The sequence below is a fragment of the Glossina fuscipes genome, unplaced genomic scaffold, assembly GCF_014805625.2.
Source record: "Glossina fuscipes isolate IAEA_lab_2018 unplaced genomic scaffold, Yale_Gfus_2 27, whole genome shotgun sequence".
NCBI classification, from domain to species: domain Eukaryota; kingdom Metazoa; phylum Arthropoda; class Insecta; order Diptera; family Glossinidae; genus Glossina; species Glossina fuscipes.
The window spans coordinates 1,610,450-1,635,418 of NW_023998422.1; the positions used below are offsets into that span (position 1 = coordinate 1,610,450).

At 34.5% G+C, this 24,969-nt stretch overlaps 1 protein-coding gene across 1 annotated transcript in view; it reads left to right on the forward strand.

Moving 5' to 3' along the window:
* Positions 1-24,969, forward strand: part of LOC119635741 (nuclear pore membrane glycoprotein 210) — a 48,151-nt gene that overhangs the window by 11,484 nt on the left and 11,698 nt on the right. Inside the window, exons 18-22 of the mRNA XM_038030734.1 lie at positions 5,305-5,423; positions 6,884-6,982; positions 7,051-7,284; positions 7,394-7,540; positions 20,150-20,302. Of these exons, the coding sequence (XP_037886662.1) occupies positions 5,305-5,423; positions 6,884-6,982; positions 7,051-7,284; positions 7,394-7,540; positions 20,150-20,302 (752 nt within the window). The remainder of the gene's footprint in view (positions 1-5,304; positions 5,424-6,883; positions 6,983-7,050; positions 7,285-7,393; positions 7,541-20,149; positions 20,303-24,969) is intronic.

Here is a 24,969-nt window from a genome sequence, read left to right on the forward strand (position 1 = left end):
TGATACCCATATTAACGGCCTTTTTAAGAAAAAATTAGTCTACTATGTCGTGATGACGTCCACCTTAACTAATTTAGAATTAACACGCTCGCGCGTGCTGACTGGACTGTTAGCAAAAAATTAATCCAAGACTTGTGACGTCCGTCAAATTTAGTTTAGAATAAATACGCTTCGCTTGTTTATGTTCTACTCTCCAAGTCCGTTTATTTGATACCCATATTTTGACCCGTTTTCAATACCGATTTGCGAGCAGAAACTTGCTATGTTTATAGCAAATTTGACGTTGACATCTTGAATATTGCGCCCATGAAAGCCTCAACCATACACACCACACTTCTGAAGCTTGCTTTTAGGTGACAATATGAGTGTAACCTCACCCTACGGAGATGAGTATAACAAGCAAAGGAGAGGAGAATATCCGAATCTCTATTTTATTTTCCATATAATGTATGTAAAAATGACTATTTACCAAATTGAAATCTGAAATATTAAAAATGAAGAACGAAAAGCCAATTTAGAGTAATGCACGCTTCATAAAATACGAACAACCTACAACGACAGTCCTAAACAAACAATATCGTTACAGTTCGTTTGACATTTCATTTAATATTGCAAACGCTTTTCTTTATCAAATCAAAGTTTTAAAAACTTAGTTTTTTCACCAAACTAAAGTTATGAACTTAAAAACTACGTTTTTTTTCTCTTCTATTTTTCTTCTTCCTATGTCTATAGAAGGTAAATTAACTTTTTCGTAAGGCATGGAAGCACGCGTCGCCTGCAAAGCATCTGCGCATATTCTTAGTAGCGCGGATGATGGCTATTTGACTTGCCCAGAGTCCATCCATTTCCTATTTGAACTTATACTCGTAGTTTCGAAAAATTGAAATTTGCTTTTTATTAGGTTCAGTGCGATTCAAAAATTTAGTTATGATTTGTGTTTATCATCAACACGAGTCAAGTTCTTGAAGGTATCAAAGATGTCAGTCTAAGCCGAATATATTTTTTTCCTTATGTGTTGTTCGTGTCAGTTGCTGTCATTGTGCGGGTATGCAGTAAATTTATCATAGAGCCATAAATAACTATCGACCTTTTTCTGTAAGTACAATAACAAATGTGAAGGGAATATAAATGCAATACAAATATTCAAAGAAAATGCATTTGTTCTTATATTTGTTTAGGTTTGTCAATGAAAGTTTCGCTAGTTGGTGTTTGTTAAATTGATTCATTGCATTACGTACACCTGAATAAGCTTTCAGTTTCAATTCCCTTTGTATATATGACACTATATATATATACCGTGGTGTCCTTAGGCACTACATTAAATAGAGTGTAAATAATTATTTCTTTTTACTGATATAAATGCTTGTAATTATATATATATATATATATATATATAGTATATATTGCCCAGTTTAGATGTGTATGTACATGAAATAAGTTCAAGTTAACAGTTGAGTCTTTTTAGTGCGTTTCAATTCAATGCTATTATACTTGATGCTATTAGCGATTAAAATCTAGTGTTATTCGGACGCTTTATAGACTTTGCCATTGTGCCATTCGATGTACTAAGAAACTTGTCTAAACGTTTTTATACCCATCTCCGAAGCAGGAGGAGGAGTATGATCGTTTTGGCAGAAGGAATCTTTAGCGACTAAACCAAGTATATATGTTCTTGATCAGAATCGAATTCTGAATCGATTTAAGCATGTCCGCCTATGTAATGTCTCGTGACCGCAAAAACGAAGCTACCGAGTTCAAATTTGGCAGAAATATTGGAAATTCTTACACGCAGGTTGGTATTGGAAATGGGCCAAATCATTCGAAGGCCACGCCCCCAAAATTGGTTGTTTGTTTATTACTAGTAATCTACAAACATTTGAACATGCATTCTACAGCACGATGCTGTAGTACCTTTATGCAAATAGAAAAAGTCGCCCACGCCTACTCAATTTTATACCGTATTACAGTTTAATATATTTCCCCAATCTTTTATATAATCAACAGAAGGAAGATTTAAAAAAGCCATAAAGTATATAAATTCTTGGCCAGTTTCAAATTCAGAATGCACCTACGCATGCCCAGCCATCTCCGGTAACATTCTCCCGTTTGCAAAAATAAAGACATCGCCTACAAGCTTGCAAAAGAACTTGAAAAGAAACCAAACAAAGAGCAGATCTGCAAAACGTCGACACGCCTATATAACGAAAACGGTGAATACTTTTGTTTTCGGTGTTTTTTGCTTCTTACTCATAAAGTACAGCACATGCCCAATTTCCAATTTCCACTTTCCACTTTTATTCCAAAAATAGAAATGTCAACCGCGCCCATTCAATATTATAGAGTATGTAAGTTTAGTTATATTTCGGCGATAGTTATAAATGATTCGGCCACGACCGAAGTGTATCAATGCTTTATATTGCGTTTTTGTATCCGTTCAGTGAAGCGAAAGATGTAGTTAATTTTTGTCCAGCCGACCTTGGCGATCAGCTCTTCTTAGACGCATAGGTCTTTAAATCACTTAACATAACGGCTAATGTTCCTATTGTTGCTTGTAGTTCACCACCTCTAAAGTTTTTAGTTGTTGCATAAAATCGTCCCTTTATATCAAATGGTTCCAAGGGATAGAATGTGGAATACTTTCAACGTCGATTTTTCTTCATTTAGCGGAGTGATACCAGTTGAATGCACTGGGAATTGGTCAGCTAAATCGATGGCAATTGTTTAAAATGTTTTTGTTTGGTCGTCCCGGCATCCTTCTCTTCGTAAATCTTCATGATATCTGGTAAATATTATAAAACCTATCACTCAAGGCGTTATTTCATTGCCATGTTTTCCGGAACTTTTTACTGAAAAAAACTAAAGGCGTAATAGGTTGTACATCGACCATTTAGAGGATTTTACGAAATGTTTGCATGAAGTTTCGGATTACTGCCGTAAATCATAAATTTTGGGGCCTATTGAGAAATTGTGCTTTTGGCGGGCGACGTTGTTTGGGGTTCCGAGAAATATTTCAAATTAATATCTATACGGCATTATCTCTTGTTTTTCGAAAGCGAATCACGCCTCTTTCGCCAAAGTTCGCCCTGTAGTTATCAAATGAAAATAAATTCATCAATTATCTCCAGTTGTAACAGTGCCGAGATCAAACAGCAACCGGACAATAATATCCACGAATTGAAAAGCGGGCACGGCACATATATATACATTTTATGGAATATCTCGTAAGAATAGTTGTGGGTGTTAAATTTCGTAGAGGAGATCTAGTGTATCTACATATATTCCTTGGTTGTGGTATGTAAAAATTTGGAACTTATAAAACAATTTATTATTGCTCGGCTCGGATTATCATTCCAATCGCCTCAGTAGAGGAAACCTTGTACACAGAATTAATGTCAGCGTATTTGTGTCCTTATATTTTCTCCAAACGAGCACTTTTTCCCTTCATGAATCCAAGAAAAAAAAAAAATAAAAACACTATCTGTGCGTCATCCCTGCTTATAGAATTAACAGCTGGTCTAGGGCAAGTGAAGAAAATCCAGAGGTATATTTGATTTAACGGCTAGGTATGCTTTTTTGAATGTAGCTGCAAACGTATACCAGTCTTCTATTAACTATTTCGCTTCTCAAAACTAATCGTTTTATTTGTATTAACTTTTCTATTATTTATGTCAAAATCTTGCTTGGTTTCAAAATAATGTTACTTTAAATACAAATCCACTTTTATGTAATCATTTTCCATTTTAGCTTAAAAGAGAATAAAATCGAACCACACACACTTGTTAAGACCAAGACCAATTACCAACTTTTGCAGTTATGTCGTTGATTTTATTTATTTTCATAATTCTTTTCTTTTTTTTTTCTTTTTTTTTTTCTTTTTTGTTTGTTTTGGTATATTTTCTTCCAATTTGCTGGTGTTTGTGTTCACGGACCCATCAAATAAAGTTAAAATACTTCCTTTCGCTCTCATATTTCTCGTCCACTTGACTGCTGCTCGTTCACAGTAACCATGAAAAGGTGCATAAAAAATTTACCGCAAATCTATGTAAACTAATAGCAGAAATATTAAAACCATCATCGTTCATACAAACATTCTAAACACTTTTATAAAAACTTGCACAATACAATCGTACATACATTTAAGTAAACGATGTTTATATGTATGTATGTGTGGACGACGTGATGTTTTGCTTTGCTATGCAATCACTTGTATTGACTGGTTTTTCTTTTCATACATATAAATATATTTTTATATATAAAAAAAATATTTTATATATATACATATATATATACATATGCTTGAATTAATTTCTTTAGATAGAACTTTGAAAGAATATTCATTTAGATCAGAACAGTAGGTAACTGATGGGGGGCGGGTGGTGCAGAATGTTATCTCTATTGCTTTGAGCAAAGACGATTGATCTTTTAGCGCAGTTTCGGAACGGATCTATTTCCCGAAAACATGGAACACTAATTAGACATAGATTAGATCGTAGAAATAACAACATAACATAAGAGATAATCAATGAGAAGTAAAACCTTTTGGACCTTTTGTCATGAAAAACGGAGCGATTAATTATAAATGATTCTCCTAAACTTCTTACACCTCATATCATTCGCACTGGCTTTCGTGAAATTCTTGTTGTTCTGCAGTCAGCTGCTTTTTGATTGATAACGACCGGGCCGGACCTTATGTATCATATTCTGAACAAATTTTTTTTGCGCTTATAACTTTCGTAAGACGTCTGCTTTCCGACATCGCTCAAAAGCTTTCTCTAAGTAAGGTTTTATGCTTTTTTTTTTTTGAACCTGGCTTGCTTTTAAGACTCTTTTGGGCCGCTAATACAAGATCTTTACAAAATATTGTTTGAATTCTTGGTCGTGCCTGAATGAATTTTCCTTAATTTCACAAGTATTTTCTTGGAGCCTAAATTCGAGTTAGCTTAAGAGTAGTGTGTGTTCTACACCCGATGGTTTTCATCGACAAGTTCATATAGATTTGCAAAATTCTGCTTTGATTAATACAATTTTGGAGAGGTGATGAGAAGTAAGTTAACGGATAAATTTTGAATTATAACTGAGAGCCTTGTGAACAATAAATGATAGAATATAAACTAAAGAAATAAATCTATCATGTTATAGTGAAAGTCAGTTTGCAGGGAGGTACACTTCACATTACGGCTAATGATGAGTAGTCAAGCTCTACTTTATATAAACATTTCATTATTATTTTTCTTTCAATCTAGAAAAAAATGCGTTTCAATAAACAAATTAATTCAAGTATTCAATGTGTGTTTGTCGTTTTAGGAGTTGGCAAAGTACTTGGCAACCGTTATAAATTAGGCGAAAAAGTGGCAGTTACCAATGGTGATAAGGCAAGCGGCAATTTTATAAAATATGATGTCGAAGTTCGTGATGCTGATGTGGTGAGTTTGATACTTTTCAAATAATATGTGTGTGTATATGCACATATGATGTATTGCATGCATTTTTTATGAGTAGAAAAGTATACTATAAAATATATCCCCTATATATATGTATATGAATATGGACAACAATTTTTTTTATTACCAGCAGCGTCGTGCTTACACTTTATTTGATGTTTTCGATTCAAATTTGCTCTGTCGTCATTGTTGTTTTTTAGTTGTTCAGGGTGATATTTATAGGTTGTTATTAAATTTACTGCCAAAAACATAAAAATGATGTTTTTAGGGAATTTAGTTTTCCGCTTTTCAATAGAACATAATAATAGCTGCTATAAACAAAACATAGGAATGTTATGATGTTGAATGGCTTGTAACATATATTAGAAAAAGAATTATTTTGCTTGAACTTTCACAAAAATTAATTAGAATGATGTTTTCTTATGGCAAACATTTTCATCTTAATTTGATTTTCTTCTTCTATTCATGTGAATGTGATGTGCGAGAACGAAAGTTTCAGGACTTGTTTTGTGTCCTACACGTACCTATAAGTTAGTGCTATGTATTTAAAAGTAGGATAAATGTATTTTACTTTCAGTTCATTTTCTCATTTTTATAGCAAGCAGTTTTTTTTTCTTGTGAGTATCACAGGGATATTGTAATAAGCAAAAATGGAGTGGAATGGGCACGAACACCCTGGAATAACTTAGTTCACATACTTCGAATGTGATCAACCAAGCGATTGGCAATGACAATTGGATTTTGAAGAGAGGCATAGTGGCAAAGAAGACTTCACATCCTGTTCCTTCTGTATGAAACCTCCGAGTAGGTAACACACTACCGTTCGGTATAAGATCCACTAGGGTTGCTTAGGTTGTGGGTATCAAAATTAGAGATATTTTGATAGAAGACATTTCGTTCCGTCCGATGATCACTGCTGATAGGTCGTTTAAGTTAAGTAGAGGCATTTTAATTTTTTAGATCCCTAGATTCTTTCATGATATAAGTTAATTAATAAAAGTAAATTGAATTATAACATTAAGAGATATTAGAATTTTTATTGAAAGGAGAAATATAAATCAACAAGATAAGGACGCCTGGAATAGCCGCTGAAGCTTATTTTATTAAAGGAGCAAAATTTTCCAACGATGAAAAAATTCCGCTCTACGCAGTCAGAGAGATTATTATAAAAAGTCATTTTCTTAAAGCTCTGTCCACATATCATTCTTTCCGAACATTATCATGCTTACAGGTATGGGTAACATTCCCTTAATGGAAAAAAGGTCTCTAGTAGGTTTATAGGTTTAAGTTCACTTATCTTAGCTTTTGCTTGAATTTCTCGTAGGTGTCCATGCCCTTTAATGTACTCAAACGTTTGCTCAAGTACAATTAATGATCTTTCTTATTTCTTTTTCTTCTTGTTCTTCTTCTTATTACTATTATTATTATTAATTATATTCTAGATACAATTTACGAAATCGTTCGATATATTTAGTGGTTCAACATATCGAGGAGAATTTGTGATACGTAATCATTTACAAGTTGACAAATTCACAAATTTGGTAAGTAAACGCGTGCGTGTATAAATGCTTGAGCCAATATCTAATGTACTCTGTGATTTGTTACAAAGGTGGCGAAAAACGTTACAAGGTGTTCGAGTATGTTGGATAAAATGCCTAATAAATTATTTAAATGTCAACTTAGAAGCGAGAATTCCTTAGGAAAACAATTATTGCAACATTATCAAGTGGCGGGCATATTCGACCATGAAATTGGTCGTTATGCTTGTGATATTAATCTGAAAACTTCATTCGACGATGTGCTTAATCTAATCAAGAACAATGACGTACACTTTGATTTAGAGGTAAAATAAAGAAAATTCGCACTTTTTGTGATAAGCTTATTAGTATTTTTCTTTTTCTTTTTCTTTTTTTTTCATTTTTCTTTTACTCTTCTACTTTTACTATCTATAGGTTGTAATGTTTAGCGGTTTAATGGACAGCATATCATTGAAGCTTGTGCCAGGCATTAAAATTATACCAGATATTTTGTTAGCCGACAATGCCAAAGAACAAGATTTAACCATTACTGGCTTAGATAAGGTTCTACAAAAACTTGAGGTAAGTTTCTATTGTTTACTAAATAATATCAAATAAGTTTAATGGCTGTCCGTACGTATGTATATGTACAGCTTTATTTTCACTTCGAGTTAATCAAAGTTCTTAAAGTTCTTATCGTAAACAGTTTTATTATTAAAAATGTTTTCCTATCGCATATGTATATAAATTTATTTATTTTTTTTTATTTTTTGATTTTACGTTTCACTTTTTTATTTTTTTTTTATTTTTTTATTGACTTGCGGCTGGCATATTAAAAAGAAGAAAAAGTTTCAATTATATTTTTCGAATATTACAAACAAAGTATTTCAACAACTCGATGCCATAAAAATTTACTCGGTATTAACTACACTATGCTATATAGAATGGTGGTCTCTTCATTCATCATAAACTTTTCATTTTTCTAATATTTATTTTATGATTCAACTAAAAGAGCAAAGTTAAAACTTTGAAATAACTTATAACTTGAAAATCCTTTTTAAAAGATGCTTTCCTCTTTCAACCAAAACCAAGAAGGAAACGGTTGAGCACATGCACTAAAAGGAAACGAAAAATTGTCGGGTAGTTATAGTGCGGAAAGAGACGCCCCTTGCATTGCAAACTTTGAAAATTTGTGAAAAACTCTATTATTTTTTTTTGTTTTTTTGTTTTTTTTTTTTGTTTTCGCAGATAAATGCCGAAGTTGACCAAATGTTCACATTTGCATTACACTTGATACCATCCAGCCAATCATTCATTCGGTCAATTCGTTTTCATTCAGTTACATGGCCAGTAAACCGACCACAAATTTTCTTTCCATAATGTTAGCTATCAGCAAAAATAACTGTAACGAAACGAAACGAAACGAAGCGACGACAACGGGCAGAGGCATAAGAAGGTTGCATTTTTGCCTAGCAAATGCAAAGAGGTAGAAACTATGATCTTGCATTGTTGTCATAGAATGCTTGTAACTTGACTTTTCAACGGCTAGCTAAGAAGGCCGAAAAAGTGGAAGGAGAATGAAGAAAGTTTCTTCATTTTCTTTAATCGAATGACTGACTGATTGCAGTCAAGCTAGTTGCAAAGATATCGAAAGTTTTTTTTTTTTTGTTTTTTGCATTTTTCTATGAAACTTTATTACATTTACTTCTCCATCTTCTCTAGAGGACTGATATAAATTTATGTCACGAAACAATTATTTTCAAGAAAAAGATTCGATTATAAATTTGATGAGATCTCTTTTATTTTTCATGTTCTTAATTATCAGTTTTTTTCTCATGTCCCCTTATCCCAGTTACGTCTTCTGCCTTGAACAATAATTGATGCACATAAGTTTCTCCATTTACAATCAGTTGAAAACATATTCATGAACTGCTTTGTTTGCTGGAATTGCAAATTTTTGCTCCGATTACGTAATCGCAAGTGATACATTTATACATATCAATACGAATTCCGTCATAGTCCATGGAAGGGTTTCTATGCTTGAGCAAGCAAATCGCTTACAAATCGATCATTTTCTTCTATTTCGTTCTTGAACTGTTAAGTCACCAGAGAACAACAATTATAATGCATAAGCACTTTCCATTATTGTAGACTACTATGTCAGGGATTTGTTTTAATTTTTCCTTTTTCTTAGTCATGTGCTGCGATTTTCAGACATAGATATATATACATATATATACACACACACACACACACACACATAAACTGAATGAATTCAATATAAACATAAAGTACAACTACTTTGAATTGAATGGTTATTTTTGCGCTTTATGTCCGGTTTCCATATACGAGCGGAAAGAACATAACCACTTGTGGTTGTTGGTTGGAGACAGTTGATGGGAATTGCTGATGGCATGCTTACTCAATAACAACTCGATAGTTATTCTTTTTATTACCATTACCGGATGGTAAGATGTACTAAATTTGCCTTTTCGTTTGTAACAATCAGAGTAAAGCAGAGTAAAGTAGGTTTTACACTCATTCTAAATGCAAATAAATCTTTGCTTATTTTTTTTATTTTTAAAGAAAGCACTTGGGTAATTTAAAGTAACCTTTTATTAAGTATCCATTATTCTGATCTTTCTTATAATTAGTGAATGCCCTTCCAGTAATACGCATTCATCGAGCCATCTTCCGATTGGTCCGCAATAGTCGAATGGTGGTTGCAAAAGTACATTGTGGCAAACTAATAGCATCCTGGTAGAGCTAAGTTTGCTCTCAGCAAAAGTGTTTTTAACTTTTCCTTAATCGCAGTACGATATGTTGGTAGCTTTTTGGTCAACGCATCGTTGATTGCCGTCGGTAGTGTTCAATATGAAGCCCTTTAATAGGTTTCAGCGCCACATTTTCTGTTCCATCTAAGAACTGGATGCATGGCATTTTGCTCGAAGCGATTTGGTTATGGTCCCGATAGTGATGGTTGGCCCAGTTGATCGTTTGCGACACTATCACGCAAAGCAATTTGATATCTTTGAAATAAATATCACTTGAGAGAGATTTTCTTTTTGGCTTCCAAGCAGTCACTTTCTCGACGTTTGGATCTTTACTGATAGCTCTGCTCAGTTGCGTATGTCTTTATCTAATATTGCTTCTAATTCAACATTTTCCAATTTCTTCATCATCTCGGAATCAACATTTTTAAATCTCCAAAGCCAGATTGCACTTGTTTTAATGCCTGGAGCATATTCCTAGCAAATGTCCTCAAAATACAAACTTGTCTTTTTCTTTCCTTTTGATCGAGTAGAGGAAGCAACGCACAAATACTCCTCATTAGGCCATTTCAGTAACAAAAAGACGTCATTTCATTTCAGGTTAAAGTTTCATAGATAGATGATTTTGAAGCTTTATATGGAGGAATGAGAGTCGTAAATATTATTTAAAAGGCTCGAATAGTCATCTCCAGGAAAGGCCAATAAACGCTTATCTGTACGCCTGGTAATGTATTTCTATTTTTGTCAGCGTAAAACTGGGAGGCCGTTTGTCCATTCATCAGTGCAAAAATTGACATAGAAAGCTGAAATTATGTTGTATAATTAATGCTTAACAATGGGTACAATCTGCTGATACTTTTATTTACAAATGATAGCAGACGCCGGACCAAAACTCAATTTAGATATTTACGGTGGCCATCGGGTAGGGCGGACATGGTTCGCTAACAGTCATTACATCAATTTGCAATCAATTGCAATCAATGCCATTGATAAGCAACATATATCCAACTTAAAGAAAGGAAGAAATCGCTCAAAAAGCTACTCATTGGAATCGATACTAATAATTATTCACACATAGATAGGAAATTAGTACAAAGTTCCAATGCTTACAAAGGAAAAAGAGAAAGCAAAAAAACAATTTTTTATAATAAAAGATAAAACTTTCTAACCACAGCATCGTTCCTTGTTTGATGTAAGAGGGCATAAATATTATATGTTTTATATATAAATACACATTATATGAATGCTTCCTTCTCTTTTTGTTATTATACTACTTTTTTATGTAAGTTTAGATGAAATTATTATTTATTTGCATCGTATACTAATAATATACAATACTAAATAAAACTAAAGTATCGTAATCACATCTAAATAGGATGTGGGCGAAATATCGATTGGAAAAACATAAATGAATGAATTCTACCTTAATCTTAAGGAAATTATTTATATATTTTTAAATCATTGTTTTGATCTCAAATCTGGTGCAAATATTTAATTAAGGTCAAGTAATAGGCAAGTGTAAAAGTAATCTCATAGCAACTGGCCAAAGCGTATTCAAGAAAATTTTGCGGTTTTTGTCGTCAGCAAGTACAAAGCAACCATATCGGATAGGCGAGACCATTTATTGGCCCTTTCATCCTTGAAATTTTTGCTGTTTTTTAAACTGAAGTTGGACGTATATTTTGCTACTAATAAAGTTTAGGTTGGACGGGACTAGAAAAATACTTGTTTTCTTCCGACCTTGACTTTTTTAAATTAAGTTAAATATCTTATACCTTAGAGTATAAATGCGATATGCTATGACAGGTGTAAAAAATCTTCTATTATTGATTTCCAGAAAGTCGAGGAGTAGCACGAAGAGCACTTTTTCGTCTCTCTTGTATAATAACTTTCCATTTCGTTATATCTATCGTTGGGTGTTAAACTTACGTCAATCATATAACACAATAGCGAGTAATTCCCGGTGCTGACACATACACATTGTCAATGACAAAAAATTGTTTTATTAATTTTAGGAAGTGTGTTATCCCTGAAATGATGGCTGGCAAAAGCTCTCGTTATTCCGGTCAGTTATCGGTTACAGTAAGCAACTTTATTACTTTGAAATATTACTTTTTGTTGGAGATAAGTAGGTTACATGCTCAGTGCTAACTTGAAAATTATTATTATCGTAGTTCTTGTTTGTCGGAAACAGCAATTCGTCGGATCTTTGCTAATTTCAAAGGACATTCTGAAAGCAATCAACGCCCAAGGTAGAAGCAAATTTAAGAACATCTTCAAAATGAATCTTCACGAACGAAAAATAAAGTTGCACGACGTAGCTGACATCCCAAGGCGGTGAATTCCTTATTTTTCATGAAAATGTGAGCATGGGAAAGCTTCGGATTGCTGCCGCGTCGGTTCTTTATTTCTCTAAATCTACCTTTCAGCGATTTCTGTCTGCTTGCGGATCTCGAAAGGGCACTCCACGGAAATGGGAAATTATTCTGGAAGAAAAACTCAAAATTATAAGGGATTCATTTCACTGGTAATGTCATTCTGGAATCTGCCTGATGTGTATGAATAAGACCGCTTTGGCAAAAAAAAAAAAGAAAAAAGTTTTTCTTTTTATTATCGAGAATTATAACGTGTTCTCAAATAGCATGAAGACAAAAATCGTCCATTAACTTACTAAGCGTTACTTCTGAATATTTTATTAAAAAACAGTAAGATCGAAAAATTAAAATCAAGTGTTGGCAGAAGAAATTTGATTGGCTTTAGCTAAGGGAAAAGCTATTTTTTAAAAGCAACGGTTCAAAAATTATTGCCGCACTAAAGACAGTTGAAGTCGTTTTTTCAATTCTCTCAAAATTTATACATTTTAAGCTTTCTTACAGAAGCCGTAAATGAGTATTTGAAAATTACTTTCTTCTTCTTACTTTGAAAGTAACTTCTTGAAATGATGTGTTAATCTTAAGGGGGACTATCCGTTGTTTGATTAAGTTGCGGCATTGTCGGGCTAAGAAGTTTGTTAAGGATCTAATAACACAATATCAACAAGAAAATCATATTCAGCTGCAACCGAATCTTCTATCCACAGTGAGTGGGGAAACATTAACAAAGCGATGATCAAATCTTCTAGATTAGTCTGGAAAAATCCAATTTCAAATATTAGGTAGCCCTAGTTGCTTTTTTCCCTTTTTTAGATAGGTCTTGGAGGGTTATGTGTAGAGAGTACACAGTTTATCGTTGAAGGGAAAAATCCCAGTTTCTTTGCTCTTAAAAGCGGAGGCGCTTTAAGTTTACATTCTGTTGTTGGCGTCTTCTTTAATCGACTTGGCCTATTTTCAATGTCAATCTGCGTGCAAGAATTTCCAGTCAATATCTTGATTTCTGCGACCGCATGAGCATGTCAACCGCAGACATTGCGCAGATAGACATGATAATCTACTAACATAACATCCATCCGGGCATTTTGAAAGAAAGCAATGCACTCCTATTTTTCGTTAGGGGATATATATGCGCCTTTTTGCTTAATGCTCAATGCATGAATTCATAAATGATGAAATTGCACTCGATTTATAAATTCTCTTGATCTCATCAAAACATTTGGTTAATTTGAACGTCATTTTCCACTTGTATGAGATAACGAATTACTGGGACTCTTATTCTTGTATGAGTGTCGCATTTATATAAGATTTTCCCATCGAATGCCATTATATTACGTCTTTTTGTATACTTTAAGAATACGCAGACACTAGTAGAAGAAAAAAAGACAAGAAAAAATAAAAGAAGACAAATAGCTAAAAGGAAATAACGAATAGTTTTTTTTTTTGCTATAAGCAGTGAGAACGGACAATCAATACACTTAATATATTTTCTTCCAATATATGGAATGACATATCTCCTTTAGAAGCGTACAACCATGCAATCAATTCCAAGATATGTCTCTGACATTTACCAAAAAAAAAAGAAAAAAAAAAAAAAAAAAAAAAGTAAGAAAAAAACAAACAAATATTAAAGATTTTAACATCAGCACGTGGTCTTCTTCCTTAAAAATGAAAACTTGCTTTCTCTCTGTTAAAACATGTTGACTTGTTAGGTACATGCACACAATTTATATATATGTGTACATTTATATGGACGCGTAAAAGTATCACGTCTTGGAGACAATGTTTTCGTAACGTGCAATAGCAACTTAAATACAAATTCTATCGGTTGGTATTTCGTTACTTAGTTTGAAAATCATAGAAACATAAAAAAAAAGCAAAATTTTATTTAGTCTACAATGAATCATAACATATTTTTCATATTAACGATCTACGAATAGAGTTGTAGTAAATTTGATTCTATCGCTTTTGCAAAACGGAAATATTCACTAGCGGATGCATAAAGTGTAGATATCTGCTATGACATTCGTGTCTATCTCTTCGTCCTTTCAGTTTCCTCTTCCTTTGGGTCTCGTAAATAGAAAATTTCAAATGTATGTTTTTAGCCGAGTGACGAAATAGTTGTGTTCCGTCTTCAAAATGGCAGGAATAAGTGAGAAACTCTAATCTAGAATTCATAAATTTTTGTTTTTTTCCTCAACATGCTGTGTTAAAATTAAGAAGACAGAGTTGAGGCGCCTCCAAGCACATTCACAATATGCAATTATCTGCAACTTACAATCCTAAAGTTCAATTTAAACATTGTCTGGAATCAGTTGAAAAGGCAGTATAATCGCTTAAATAATCCGACAATCCCGGTTTAACAAAATATTTTATCCGCCACTTTGACGGGTAAATCTTGTGAATCGTCGAAACACTCGAGAAAATGAAGATAGGGAGCTGAAATTTGGTGGAAACATGCCTTAATCGATTAACAAAGCGTGGTAAAAAAAAATGGGCTCTATCTGTTCACAGAGGCACCTATAATGCAAAAAAAAAAAAACTTAAACTTAACAAGACCGACAATTAGGTAACAAATGTTTTGAAAATGTCTTTTATGCCTCGAAAGTTATAGATGAAATTATGAGAATTTTTCAAAAATCTCATATTCCGTCAAATTGACAATCGCCGTAAATCTACCGTTAAAATATTTATTTTTACGCATTACCTTATCCATTCTCTATCACCAATAGATAAATATCACTGATCAAAATACGTGTAATTACATGTAAGACAGATAACGAATTGTATTAAACGTAGTGGTGTAAGGCATTTATTTAATATTTAATGTAATTTGTTTTAATAAAAGCATGTGCAGTGAATGCTAACTTGAAGTTGAAAAGACTAATGCCAAGTCTCATAATTCAATTTAATAAATATTTGGAATTGTAATCCAAAGTGAATAATAAATTAGGCAAACATTTACTTTCAGCGGCAAACGATAAACGAGAAATAGAATTAATAATCAATAAAAAGAGCAAAAAAGAGAAGCGCTTACTTACGCCTTAGGGGAAATACTGGAAATGCAACAATTTAAACTGTGCTTTCGTATTTGTGTGTATACCAACCAAGTGGTCCTAATAGCAAATACTTTTGGGAAAAGCTGCAAGCTGACACAACTGTAAATTATTGATGATAATATATCGAGGTTTCGCTTTTTCTTCTAGAGAAGGAATAGTTTTTTTTTTTTTTTTTTTTTTTTTTTTTTTTTTTTTTTTTGTGAGGTGGAAAACCTTCAACAGGCGCCCGTTAGGGCAGTGCGAGACTTTAATCCGCTAAAAACCGCGTCTTCGATGCACTTACAAAAACTACAGAATGGGTCCTGTTCTACTCTAAACCTATTCAAATATGACCTAAACCAGCCATGGCCGCTAATTATCTGTGTCAAATAAAAATCAACCTCACCATGTTGCCTATTCATCCAGGGCCGTAAATCTGGTATGAGTCGATGCGTCCACCTACCCTTACCCGCTCTGCTCCAGCGCTCCTGCCACTCTTCCACTAATCGCCGTTTTGCACGCTGCCTAGCTGCATCAGCCGACAGTCTGTGAAATTCGGCTCTATATAGGCCTTCTTTAGCACGCAGGTCGATTGGCATCATGCCAGCGACGACCAAGGCCGCATCCTCCGACACCGTCCGATATGCGGCGCACACCCTTAGGGCGCATAGCCTGTATGCTGCTTGTATGTCTCTCGTATATGCCGGTATAGCGAAAGCCTTTTTCCCACACAGAAGAGCCGTACATTATTGTCGCAGTTATCACCTCTGCGATCAGCTTTCTACGGTCTTGCCTAGGGCCACGCAAGTTTGGCAGCATGCGCGCCAACGACTTTGCTACCTTCGCAGCCTTTTCGCCCGTGTATTTCAGATGCTGTTTAAACGATAGTCTGCAGTCTATCATCACTCCTAAATATTTTATGGCTTCTTGAGACTGTATCCTCGTATCTCTCACCTGGATAGTCACTTTCTCCATTTTCTTCCTAGAAGAGATTAATACCGCTTCTGTTTTCTCATCCGCCAGCTCTAAATCCACTGACCGCAGCCGCCTCTTGATCATGTCGGTGGTTTTATTCGCTGTAGTGGTAATAGCCTCCACAGTTTTCGCCACGATAGTTATCGCTATGTCGTTAGCAAAACCCACGATGGATGCTCCATCTGGGAGAGGTAGTCTCAGGATATCATCGCACATTACGTTCCACAGTGTAGGGTCTAGGACTGATCCCTGAGGTACCCCTCCAGTGGTCAGCGTCTCTCTGCACCCTTTATCTGTAACATATCTCAGTTTCCTGCCAGTACAATAACTAGCCACTATATTTATCAGATACGGTGGGACTCTTCTTTCCTGTAGGGCAGCTATGACGCAATACCAGTTTGCTTAGTTGAATGCATTCTTAATGTCTAATGCTATTACTAAGCAATACTTTTTATTGCCTTCCATTCATCGCTTCTGCTGCGGTATTTGTGACCATCTTTATTGCATCCATTGGGCTTTTCTTCTTCCTGAAGCCGAATTGGAAGTCCGACAGCCCTTTAGATCTTTCCAGAGATGCTTCTAAACGATTTCGGATGATCTGAAGGAATAGTGTGTGTGTGTGTGTGTGTGAGTGCGTGCAGCATAACTAAATTTTTTTCAGTTCCTTTTGCAGGACAAAGCTATCCAAGTTCACATCTTCTTATCAAAAAGGAAGGGTTTCGTACTCCCGAAATCATCATCAGTTGTAGCTTAATAACAATCCGCATCCCACTTAAATATAAATAATGCAAAACGAATATTATCAATATTATTCAATTGCGAATATTTCCCCTGCGATTAACTTTTTTTTTTTTTTGTTTTTTGTTTTTTTTTTGCATAAAATGAATCAATAATAATGTTATCGTAGTAACAGAATTGTCGGGAATTCTGTTTCGTGCAAATTTTGTTATGAAATGTTTACATAGTTGGGGCTTTTTGCTTATTTCCTAAATAATTAATGTGTTAAACATAATTCCATGTTATTTGATATTTTTGTATTTCCGCCGCCAATTTTCACCGACGCGCATAAGTTAGCAAACAATGAAAAAGGCAAATAGTCTCTTTAAATTTTATCACACTTTACATATTTTATGTGCAATTTAAATTCCTGATTATCGCGAACGTGAAAAATGATTCCATTCACGTCGATGTTTTGTCACATATTGAAAATATGTACAAAACCATTGTTGTTTATGCCCTGTACACCCCTTGTGTTACAGAGTATATTAAGTTAGTGCGGGTGTGTGTACAGCAGGCCAGGAGGGGTTTATGATAGACCCACCTTTTATTATACCGTTCGATTCTGCATCGATCTAAGCCTGTCTGTCCGTCTGTCCGTCTGATGTCTGTCAATGAAAATTATGTTCAAGCTGCAAGTCTCAACGCCCAATGCTGCTTTTTTGGGCTAATATGAAGGAAATTGCTCACCCTTCAAGTGATGGAAACTAAATATGATGTAAGATCGGAGTGTAGTGCAAATTAATTACCTGTTTAATATGCTATAAACTGCTCTTCACAATGAATGACACTAATAATAAAAAAATGCTATTGAGCATTAAGCCACAAACGGTCGCAACGTCGGAAAAGATATTGGAGGTTGATCTTCAACTCGGTAATATTTTGCAAAACCCGTTAACAGGACTGGCCTGCAGGCCCTGGGACTGCGCTACTTTTGCTATGTACAACAGACGGCCGCTGTTTCCGATTAATATCTCTCCTAATGATTGCTTATGTGTACAGATATATAAGTTCAAAAGACTCGTGCTTTTGGCACGAAATTCCATTTTGTCAGAGAGGCGGGAAAAATGTATAGCTAATGATGAAAAATGCCTTGAACAAAATTATCTTTTGGAATTCCCCCGAGCTAACTATTTTTTACATCAATCAAATCTTGCCGCGGGCAGTATATTAGGTTAATGTGTAATATTTGATGCACTGTTTATTATATTGCTTGATCAGAGTCATTTTCTAAACGTAAAATTGGTAAACTGCTTCATTTTGTCTCAAGAAAGAATCCTATTAGAAGTGAATTGGACCCGACTTTTTAAAAAAAACCGTTATATGAAAAAATTTGCAAATTTTGGACAAAAATTTTTCAAAATTTCTCGACAAAAATCGATAAGCGTTTCAGCATTTTAGCAAATTTATGTCAAAAATGTAAATCGGATGGTCCACTTTTTTGACTCCCCTCATCATAGAACGGTTCTTACGAAAAGTCAGCCCTTGAACGGAAAAGAGACGTAATTCTTATGATGAGCATTGGTTTATATAGAAATTAATTTGGACGACGTAGGTCTGCTTTTGGACACCACGCCCTATAAGTCTTCTCATGAAAAGCAAACCTTTAAACGGCAATAATTGCTTCACGCGGGAAATAAGTAAAGTGTAATGGGATTTAGCTGCTTTTGGGCTCTACCATTTCACTTCTAACATCCCCTCTATTGATAAGGTCTTTTGTTAGTTTATAGTATAGTTTATTATGCAGAGGTGCATTAGGCGAAGCGATGGTGTAAGATAAATTGACACCTGGCCTTACTCGACTATAATGTTTTTACTTATGTTTTTGTTAAAACACTGCGTACATATAATTTTTACATACCTTGAATAAAATTTTACTTTTTAACGAAATGTTGTACATACCTTAGCATAAGTTCTTCGCATTTTAAAAGTATAAAATGTTTAGCTGTGAGTCGACAGTGGCGTCCCATTGTGGTGATTCTTTTCGAAAAAATTTCGAAAATGCAGAATGATTTATTAAAGTTCAACAAAATAATTTCTTCTAAGGTATTGAGCAAGCAACTTCGGGATTAAATAGAAATGAGAAAATTAAATTCGGTCGGGGCCGAATCTATTATAGCCGTCATTGTTATCCTAAAAAAAACAAAAGAAGTGAAAGAATTAAATTTTCATGCTCTATAACACGGAGTGGACGCAGTTGATATTTTCTATTTTCAAAATAAAAGTTTTTTATAGGCGTGTCCTTTAAAAAGTTGAGTTTACGTCGATTCCAAATTCTTTTACAAGTTTTTGGGCGGTATCTTCACTTTCGCTAATGGGAGAATGTTTACCGCATATACCATAAAGTTGCGCCAACAGGCAGACGGACAGACGTATTTGGCCTAACATGACATTGGCCAAGAAGTCGTATACTTTATGGGGTTTTTAATGCTTATTACTGTGCTTTGTAAAGGTATTGTAAAAAAAATTAAATTTTGATACACTATAACACTGGATAGGTGTGGTCAATTTTGTTTATTCTTGCACACAAATGCTATAGAATCGCTCATAGAATATGCGTTCAAATTTTTGTTCATTCATTTGTATAGTCTAAGTGCAATGCGGAAAAAACCAATTTTTCATTGCTTCTGAAAAACACTTTCATTCGTTCTTCGATCGATTTGACCCAATTTTCAATACCAATATGCGCGGAAGAACTTCCAGTGTTTTTGCCAAAATTTAAAATCGATAGCTTCATTTTCGCGGCCAGCAGAATATTTACAACAGACGGACAGACGGATATGCGTGAATCGATTTAGAATTTGTTGCTGATCAAGAATGTATACAGTTTGTGGACTCTCTGATGCTTGCTTCTGGGCGTTGCAAACGTTTTGACAAAATGAATATACCCTTCATCTTTCGGTGGTGGGTATAGAGAAGAGTAAGAAATTAGCGAAAAAGAAGACGTTCGATCATATGCGACTTGATAGCAAATTTACCTTTTGTAAGGAAAGCATTAAAAAAAAAAAATGCTTGCAGCAAATTTTATTTAGTATTACTTGTACACTTGTGCTTACGTATATCCATGTATTAAATTCCGCACCAAGGTGATACTGCTGTTACTGTTGTTGTAATTTTAGTAAGCATAATATGTGCATTTTTTTTAAACTTCATTAAAATAAATTGTTTAAGAACTTTTTTTTTAATAAAAGTTGTTCATCATCTCGCTCTCTTACATGTGATTGCGTATATAGTTTACATTTCATTCATACTTTCTTTTAGGTAAAAGCATCAGATGCATCTGTAGTGAGGGTGACATCTTACACAAAAGCTCATGGAACTTTACATTACAAGATAACGATTTTAAAAGAATTTCCGATTGATGAACAGTTTTATGTGAATGTTCATTCGCCAGTCACAATGCAGGATATACAGGTAAGTGTAAGAAACATGTTTGTGTGTATGCATGCACAGTGATCGGTAAAAATTTTGTTTCAAGTGAAAATGAAATCGAAATTTTAACTTATTACCTCGAGTCTTCCAAGTGTAGGACTTGAGGCAAATATTGAATAATATGTAATCGATGAATGACGTTCATTATATTGCGGAATTCTTCCAATGTGAATACATTGTATTACGTACCTGCAATTTAAGTTATGTCAGAGCTTGCAGTTATTTTTGAGAATAATAATAAACCGGATACTTGGAAAAGTAATAATAATTTTTTTTTCAGATTACTGTATGAATTCCATGCATAGAGTACAATGAAAATTTTTATACTAACAATACAATAAATTTCAATAATTTCTTTTTTCTAAACGAAATTTTTCATATCGAAACCTCGGCATAATCCTTACGGATATTATTCAAACAAATACACACGCGCTTGTAAATTCAGGGGTTGTTCGAAAAGTCTCCGACCTAAGCATGAACATTGCAGTGCTTGCATTGCTTGCGAATGTTGGAGAATACATTCTTGGACGTGCTAATAAAGCTCAGCAAAGTTTCAGCCATTATGCACCTTCACGTGTTCTTTGACGATCGTTTCAGTAAATAGATGTCGCTGTCTTTGCGAACATGTTAAAACGGACTGCTGTTAAGTATTTGCTTTTGGGAGGCTCAAAATTTTGGTTAAGTGAACTCAAACGTTGATCATGAACGTTCGAAAGGTCAAAGACTATAACTACTGGCGGGAGCATCGCCCAAGTCAGCCAAATTGAACTGAATGTATGCTCAACTAAAGTGAGAGAGATAAAGAGAGAGAGGGAGAGAGAGGATGAGAGAGAAATGAGAGAACATTGCGTATTGAGTCAAGATTGAATCGGTGAAGATGGATATCACTTTACCATCTCCTCCAGATCGGCACTTCAGCGAATATTAAGTGTTGAAAAATGTCAAACGGATGCTCCGCGGAAAAAATCTAGGACCAATGACGAGGTCATTGAAGCAAATTGTGCAAATAATGCCAGTAGAGTAGTAGCCATCGAAATATTAGAGAATTGTTGAAGTAATTAGAGGGGAGACCACGTTAAAGAACAGCTGGCTTACAGAAAAGACGCTTTTTTCTTATTTAGGTTGGAAACTTTTCAGCCAATCATCAATACCAAAACAGTTGATTAGATTTCCTTTCCTTTACGAAATACTTGCATAAATTGCACTTCCAAAGTACTGGAAATTCTTTTATATTTAAAAGTAAATACCCTGAAGGGAGTTATGAATAATAGTTGAATGAACGGTGGATAAGTACGATTTGAATTGTGTATTAAATCATAATGTTTTTTATGCATGAATGAAGATATAATTCATTCAATGTGTGAGCGTAAGTGTGTACTTACCGTGAAAAATACATAAAATATTTAAATAAGATAAGATTTAAATTTAATTTTTAAATTTAATTTTAAAAATCTAAACGCAATATAGTGTAAATATTTAAATGCTATTACCGTTGAAACACATAAGCCCCGGAAATACATGGTCTCTTCATTAAGATTTTATATGTACACTTGCTTATTTATTCGCCAAAATAACCATTGATCGCATTACCTACCATGTCTCGCACTTTCCCTCATCCTGTAGTGGCAAAATTTCGTCTATTACAGGAGACAAGATTAAATTGATTTGCAAATTCTCTCTCAATCACATGTCTAGTATATGTATATATTCTCGTATACCGTTAGGAATTAATGCCTTTTATTCATAACAATGTGTAGATGTATTTTGTAGATTTTTGCTATGACGAACTGATTGACAAAATGAACATGTCTTATTCTCTAGCGGAAGCACTTGAATTAAATAAAAAAAAAATAATAAAAAAAAAAAACACGAAGAAACAAACCCATAACACAATGATAAAAAGTTTTTATAACTTTGTCTAAATATTATTTTATATATATAAATGTTTCTACTTTCAAACATTGACAATATCCAGACATGCCACCTACATTACGAACATTAAACTTTGTTTCTTTCATATCAGAAAAGCGTTTAATAAGTATGTGTGAATGACTTATCAAAACCTAAACTTTTTGTTCTTTTGTTTTTTTTTTTTTTTCTTTCCCCTTTTTTTTTACTTTCATGCAATAAATAACGAATACGAAGTTCACTTCATTTCACTGTGGGACAAACTATTAACAGCCGTCATCTGAAGTCAGTAGTTGGTTGAGCAATTGCGGATACTTTTACATTCATTTGTTAGAAGTATCTGGTTTAGATTCTAGATCAATATTTGCCATGCATTATGAGTTCGTAATTTTCTGATCCTACAACAGTTACTGCTGAACTATTCTGGGCTGATCTTTAAGAGTAAGCTTCAGCTTTCTATGTAAATTTTTGCAGTCGCTGGAGTTTAAATGGCAGGCAAGGAACAAATAGTCCTACAAATAAACGAACAGGTCTTTAAGTGTCTCTAATCTTTATCCCTAGATGTTGTAAACCCACGAACAAATCTAATATATTTACTCTGCAGTGTTGTGGATATGGAAAAAAAAAAATTGTTCATAACTTTTTATATCCAATCGAAAATTGTCCAACAGGCCATCTGATACGGACGTTGCATGATGCATCCAAGTTTTCGATATGTTTTCTTTTTCTCTTTTTGATCTTTTCATTTTTGTGCAGCTTCGCCTCGTATTTTGTACCGTGCTGTTGTATTATATAATAATATTTACATAAATACTTAAACTTTCTGAAAACTACACGAAAAAGTTGAATAAGCTTTCAATTGTTTGCAATAAATTTCTTCTCAACATATATATGATGCAGAACGCATTCTATATATATGTACACTATATATTCACCATGTTCTTCTTCATCTTTAGTGGTACATTTGTTTTGGTATTAATTTTAATACCTCCAAGCAATGCACCCAAGCGGTCAAAAACGCTTTTAATTGTTAGAATGGGAAATGTGGCAGACAAGGCATTCAAGTATTTATTAGAATTATAAATTATATCTGATAAGTAGGATATATCTACTGATGTGAATTTTTAAAAATTTCACAAACTCAACTGCGATGGTGAAAAACTAAAACGGAAGTGGGAAAAAACATATTGTTTTCATCCAATATATGTCTGGAAACGTCACATAGATCTGGAAATATGGAGTTTACAATGCCGGCGATCTGCGAAAGGCTTACGTTAAGCTGGATGTATCGCGGTGCTGTTATTAGGATGTCAAAGTCGTCTTTTTCTTTCTCATCGGGCATCGTGGGGTTAAACCGACAAGGTAGTGCGCCCACGTTAAACCTACAAAGACATCTGTTACATTATTAATGTTCACTAATTAGGAGGGCAAAAGGTTATTGATTGATTAATTGCAGCCAACCCATTCGCAGTTGCTTGGGATCTACTTAAATAAAGTTAAATTTGCATAAGTTCATCATTGCCAGCACATTGGCATTTAGCATTTTCTTATACCGAAGTTTAAAGCTATTCTAAGGAGTTCTGGTTTGACCAAAATTGTGGGATAAGTAGTTCCTAAAAAAGCGGTTATTCTAATTTTTTTGACTGAGTCACGTTTTATTTTTTTTGTACCCATCGCCGAGGTATGCGGGATACATTCAAGTTATAATGCGCGAGTATCTGGAATATCAAAAATATTTTTTTTCTAAATTCCTAGCACTGCAGTGACGTCATTTCGCGTCATGTACGATACAAAAGGTATTTTTTCCGGTTTTCACAATATGCGATTTTCTTCAGTTAAAACTAAGTGAGCGGTCATTAGAACGGAAGATGAGAATTGGATCTAAACAAACTATCGATGAGACGAGCGGAGATCGTGCAAAAAGTGAATAAAGACCGAAAAAACCGCACCAAAGTCGCTCAAGTCATGTCAACAGATCGCTCTGTGGGTTTAACGTCTGCACCTGGCTTGATGCCTTAACCAGACGGGTTGCCTACAACCATAGGCACTCAATTAAGTTGAGTGATCACCCCCCAAAGGGAGAGACAAACCCATAATAAGGGGGCCTTTCTTACCACGACGTGCGCAGATGGTTCATTGTGTATCGCCGTATGAACCGCTACTCTGGTATGCGGTGAGGCCTATCATCAACCCGGATTTATTCCAATGGATATGAAATGGTGAAAACCACAGCCACTACGATAATTCTCGAAGGGCCGTACCCAGCAGTCAGGGCTCGCAAGGATGATGTACCTTCCAGCGAACTTTCCTGGTACATCAGAACCCCTGCGAGCGGGCTTCTGACCCCCGTGGTGCTTAAAATTTGTCTACAAAGCCTTTAGCATTACTTTGCGCTTTGTACTACTAAAAATGTAATACGCCACTCTTGCCTTTAGACTATACCATACCGTCAAGGTTAGCCAGTACCGGACTATCTTTCTTCAAGATATATAGTTATCGGGCGTATCAACTGGCATGAGCAGATTACCATGCTCTCACCAATTACTATAATGTAGTACTTCTACTAACCAGCTACCCTTGAGTCCGGTTAGATTTCCGAGGATCACCACTTGGAGGTGAGAGTTTTGGCAATTCTATGCAAAACATAGTTTAGCTCCCCAGTCATGTTAACAGACTGCTTCGATTATCGCGAATTCCTTCCGTCGGGCCAAGCTGTGTTGGATGCTTGCAAAAATTTTGGC